Here is a 5,555-nt window from a genome sequence, read left to right on the forward strand (position 1 = left end):
CACAAGAGGGGTAATAGTTTCTTGACCCACCGCCTCATCCTCATCAGCATCCACATCTTCCTCCTCTGCCAAATTTGAAGGGCTAGCCATTGTTTGAAGGTTTATACTTTGAGGGCCAGCCATTATTTGATGGCTTAAAGTTGGAGTAGGCATAAAACTGAATTTCTCAGAGGTAGTGGCATGAACAGGTACTACAGTTGGAGCTGGTGTTGGCATCGACGATGCAGCCTGCACAGACGATGCTGCCTGAGCTGGTGTTGGCATCGACGATGCAGCCTGCACGGACGATGCTGCCTGAGCTGGTGTTGGCATCAACGATGCAGCCTGCACACACGATTTTTTAGAAGCTGATGTTGGCATTGATGATGCAACCTGCACGGACGATGCTGCCTGAGCTGGTGTTGGCATCGACGATGCAGCCTGCACAGATGATTTGATCGAAGCTGATGTCGGCATTGACGATGCAACCCGCACGGACGGTGCTGCCTGAGCTGGTGTTGGTGCCGATGATGCATCCTGCATAGACAATGTTGTTTGAGCAGGTTTCCTAACGATATGCTTCTTGTTAATTATGCGATTTCGTTCTTCTTGAAGTTTTCCTGGTGCTAATACCTTAGCTTTTCCACCTCTTTTAGTCATCTGTTGTCATAAAAATAAAAGGATTAGTCAGTCTCACACTCTTAACATTATCATAACATTATCAAATGCAGTTTCTGATAAAATTAAAAGTAAAAGAAAAGAAACAATGTTGTTTCTGATAACAAGTAGTAAACTCATGTAATCATATGGATCTATTAACAAGCTTTGTGGGATAAGAGTTAGTTTTTCTTTATTACTAGCAGCAGACCGTCGGCAGTAAAAGACTAAAAGCAATATAAAAAACAGCAAAACTAGAAAGAGAAACTAGAAAGAAAAGAAAATTTAGTTATGCTTCACCCTTTTGTTTCTATTTGAACCCTCATTCACGTCACATCACGCTTATCTTCATCAATGCCCTCTATCTGCTTCACTAGTAGAGCAATCAAAAATCTCTTCAAACACATCTAATTGTGACATGTCACGCAAACAAGATATTGCTTCAATTTCTACATTGGGTAGCGCCGGTAACATCCCATCAGATTGATAAGGTACTTCATCCTCTATGTTGTCAATCTCTACGCGACCCCTTGGTTTTGTGGTGATTGCCGCACACCATCCACGCATATCTCTACACATTTCTGGATATGGGACATAATACACTTGTCTTGCATTTTGCGCAAGGATGAAAGGATCATAAGGACGATAACGTTTATCCATCTTAATATCCACAGTTTTATATTGTGGGTGAACCTTTGTGCCCGTATTCCTTGTTGGATCAAACCATTCACAATAAAAAACTGGAATCTTATGTTTCAGACCAAAGTAATCTAGCTCAAAGATATGTTTGATTATTCCATAAAAATCAGTATTTCCTCCTTCTGCAAGACCTTTCACGTGCACACCACAATTGCTAGTTTTTCTACCTTTGCTCCATTCTTCAGTATGAAACTTGTACCCATTGATAAAATACATGTTCCATGATATGGCCATTGATGCAGGACTGCGAGACAAGGCAATTATATCTTGGTTAGTAACTCCATTTGTCTCCTCATTTACATATTTCTTCAGCCATATGGTAAACTCTATATGTATGCGCCCAGATGAATCTTCTATATCTAGAGAGTGGTTCTCTAAGAATATGCTGAAATAAATCACACGATTCATAAGTAAATATCTATTATGATATGCATCAATAATTTGATTGAATATATTATGATGCACACTTACTCAAGATATGGTTTAACCTCATCACAATTTATCAAGACATGCACATGTGAAGACTTCCATTCCTTATCAGATAGGAAATATTTTCGTGACTTCCCACTTGGTCGACCGCCACTTTGTAGAATGGACATTGTAGGTAGAATGTCATCATTGTCTAAATGAGGTTTGTTACTAAGATTTATGGTTGGCAACAAACGGAAAGAGTTGAAATAATGAGAGCAAAAGTAATTTGTCTCGCGATGTATATAATCACTGCATATGGAACCTTCAACTCTAGCCTTATTTGTCACTGCCCTCTTTGAGACTCCCATAAATCTGCACATTCAATCATTCCACGTTAATTAATTTATGATAAACATGCAATAACTTAATAAAATCAACCACAACAATTACCTTTCGAATGGATACATCCATCGGTACTGTACTGGACCACCTAGAATTGCTTCTTTGGCAAGATGGATTGGAAGATGCTCCATTGAGTCAAAGAAACCTGGTGGAAAAATCCTTTCCAACTTGCATATGATAATTGGAATATTCTCATCCAACTTAATTAAGTCGTCCATCCTCAATGTATTGCAACAAAGATCTTTAAAGAATCGACTTAGCTCAGTTAATGGTTTCCAAACCAAATCTGGCAATGAATGGAATGCAATTGGGAGTAAACATTCCATGAAAACATGACAATCATGGCTCTTCATCCCATGCACCGTACCCTTTTCTACATTGGCACACCTACTGAGGTTTGAAGCATAGCCATCTGGCATTCTCAATTCCTTAAGCCATTTACAAACCAACTTGGCTTCAGATTTGGTTAGAGTGTAACTAGCCTTTGGTTTACCATTCTTTCCGTTTTCTAAGGGTTGGAGCTCCAAGTCCCCGCGAAAGCATAATTTAGCCAAGTCTTCTCTTGCCTTTTCATTATCCTTTGTTTTATCCTTAACATTCATGACAGTATTAAATATATTATCGAAGACGTTTTTTTCTATGTGCATCACATCGAGGTTATGCCTTAACAAGTTATCCTTCCAATATGGGAGATCCCAAAAAATACTTCGCTTTTTCCAATTGTGATCCACTCCATACCCTTCGAATTCTTTCCATTTCGCCTCCCATCCAATTTCAGTAACTTTTGGAAAATTACTTATTACCGCCCATATATCTTTCCCTGTGGAAATGGGAGGTGGCTCATTGGTCACAACCCTATTTTTTAGGAAACTTCTTTTACTCCTTCTGAAGGAGTGATTAGATGGCAAGAAACGACGATGACAGTCAAACCAGGAATTCTTATGGCCACTTTTCAAGGTGAAAGCATCAGTGTGTTCCATACAATGAGGGCATGCCAATTTACCTTGTGTTCCCCATCCAGATAACATACCATAGGCTGGAAAATCATTAATTATCCACATCAAGCAGGCTTTCATGATGAAGTTTTGTTTTGTAGATATATCATAGGTCAATATTCCATTGGACCATAATCGATGTAGATCATCAATCAATGGTTGCAAGTAGACATCTATCTTTAATTTAGGGTTTGTAGGTCCGGGTATGAGGCATGCCAAAAACAAGTATGGTTTGGTCATGCACATTTCAGGGGGGAGATTATACGGAGTAACTATTATTGGCCAACATGAGTATGGAGAAGCAGACGCTTGAATGTAAGGAGTAAAACCATCTGAACACAGACCCAACCTTACATTTCTGGGTTCCCTAGAAAAGTCAGGATATACACTATCAAAATGTTTCCATGCTTTTCCATCTGACGGGTGGCGAAGGATGTTGGAACTATTTTTGTTCATGTGATGCCATCTCATTTCACTTGCCGACTCAGTTGATGCATACAATCTTTGTAATCTGGGAATGATTGGGAAGTAGAACATTCTCTTCACTGGGATATCTTTGTACTTTCCCATGCCAGTCTTGCGAGGAATGAACCTAGGAGCATTACAAAATTTGCACTCTGATAGATTGCTATCATCCTTGTAATATAACATACAACCATTCTTACAACAATCAATCTTCTCAACCTTTAGCCCTAACTTAGATACCAACTGTGTTGCTTGGTAATAGTTCTCGGGCAAGCATTTTTGAACTGGACATACACTTTTAAGCATTTGTGCAACAAAATCTAAACCTTTTTGTGGTACATGCCAATTAGACCTAATTTCAAGAAGTTGAGTAGATATTGATAATATTGATTGGGTAGCTCCCTCATAAATGGGCTTGTTGAAAGATATCAACTTGTCATAAAATCGTTTGGCATCTTCGTTGGGAAACTCATCCTCCGTATATTCCTCAACTTCTATGTTATCATTCACGTGAGAGAATACTCCATAAGGCCTAAAAGCATCATACACCATCTGATTCATTGCCTCAATTTGGTCATCATGATGCACATGCTCACTACTATTTGAATCATTCCTTGTATTAACATTGAGCTCTACTTCTCCATGTTGAGTCCAAATCCAATAGTCTGGTTGAAATCCATCTCGATACAAGTGAAGTCTAACATTAGTTGGTGTTCTTATCTTGAGACACTTGCAATTTATACACGGACACCTTATCCCTCCCTCAGATTTACAAATAGGTTGTTTCAAAGCCCTCTTTACGAAGTCTTTAACCCCACGAACATACTCTTCTTTCAATCCGTGTCTATTGGAATATACTCTATCGTACATCCAAGTACGATCCATTTTCTATAAGGCAAACAATTAACTCGTCAACCACTGAAAATTAAAACATATATTAGACAAAAATGAATGGCTGATAAGTTCCTAATGGGTATTAGGAGAAAATCAGATAACTTCCTAATGGGTATTAGGAGAGAATAGAATACATGCATTCCAAGGGATTTTTATTTTATTTTCAGTGGTTCAAAAATTAAACATGACGAACATAGCAAATTTTAATACTATTGTACATTATTATTTCAGACCGTAAACAAAATTGCTGCACAGATTTATAAATCTATTAAACTGCTGTATATTTTAACAAATCCAATAAGCTATTGTACTCACTATCAGAAGAACTCTCACTTTTGTAGTAACATAATAAAAATTGTGTTATGATAACCAGATTAATTAAATTATTAATGTGTAATGGCACAAGTTTTTTATACCAATAGCACAAATCAACATACAGCTACACTAAAAAAGCCACTTATTGAAAATAATAGTGGCTTGTGAAAGATGATAGACACACAATCCATCAACTTCAACACTGAACATTTTTAAGACATTATATTTCCAAAGCTATAGTAAAGTAAAGAGGAGGACAACAACATGAATGAAGGAATATTACATAAGAATCAGAAATGTGAAGAAAAAACACTATAAAGGGAAAAGGAAACTCAAAGGACGCGGTTAGTAGGATTTGACTGTGGTGAACGAAATAAAACAGGAACAAGCATTAAGCTACACAATTCAAATTCCTTGGAAAAAAAATTATGTGTAATAAACATAGTTTATTAGTCATAATTTTGGATGGACCAAAAAAATCCTAAAGATGTAGGATTGATATTGCCTCAAGAACTGATTCTATCTTAAAACTGTCTTTGGACTCCAAACCTGATTTTAACACTCAAATGTATTGCTCAATTCATTTTCATCGAAACATGAATCACTCCAAATTCAACTAAGGGTATGTTTGACTTCACATTTGGAACACCCAAAATTTATTTTAACATGTTCGGTTGCTCTCATGTAGAACTGATTTTTCTTTCTATAATTGATTCAACTTGAAGCAAATTGTAGCTT

At 37.3% G+C, this 5,555-nt stretch overlaps 1 protein-coding gene across 1 annotated transcript; it reads right to left on the bottom strand.

Moving 5' to 3' along the window:
* Positions 1-2,487: 2,487 nt before the first annotated feature.
* LOC127080524 (uncharacterized) lies at positions 2,488-4,493 on the bottom strand. The gene is made up of 2 exons (XM_051020843.1): positions 2,595-4,493; positions 2,488-2,535 (listed from the first exon to the last, which is right to left on the bottom strand). The coding sequence occupies exons 1-2, from the start codon at positions 4,491-4,493 to the stop codon at positions 2,488-2,490; spliced, it is 1,947 nt and encodes a 648-aa protein (XP_050876800.1).
* Between the last annotated feature and the right edge of the window lie 1,062 nt (positions 4,494-5,555).

The sequence above is a fragment of the Lathyrus oleraceus genome, chromosome 5 (genome assembly GCF_024323335.1).
Source record: "Lathyrus oleraceus cultivar Zhongwan6 chromosome 5, CAAS_Psat_ZW6_1.0, whole genome shotgun sequence".
NCBI classification, from domain to species: domain Eukaryota; kingdom Viridiplantae; phylum Streptophyta; class Magnoliopsida; order Fabales; family Fabaceae; genus Lathyrus; species Lathyrus oleraceus.

Coding starts and splice junctions, on each gene's coding strand:
- LOC127080524 (XM_051020843.1), bottom strand. CDS start 4,493: ATGGATCGTACTTGGATGTACGATAGAGTATATTCCAATAGACACGGA. Junction 2,536..2,594: donor CCAAATCTGAAGCCAAGTTG/GTTTGTAAATGG, acceptor AAACCTCAGTAG/GTGTGCCAATGTAGAAAAGG.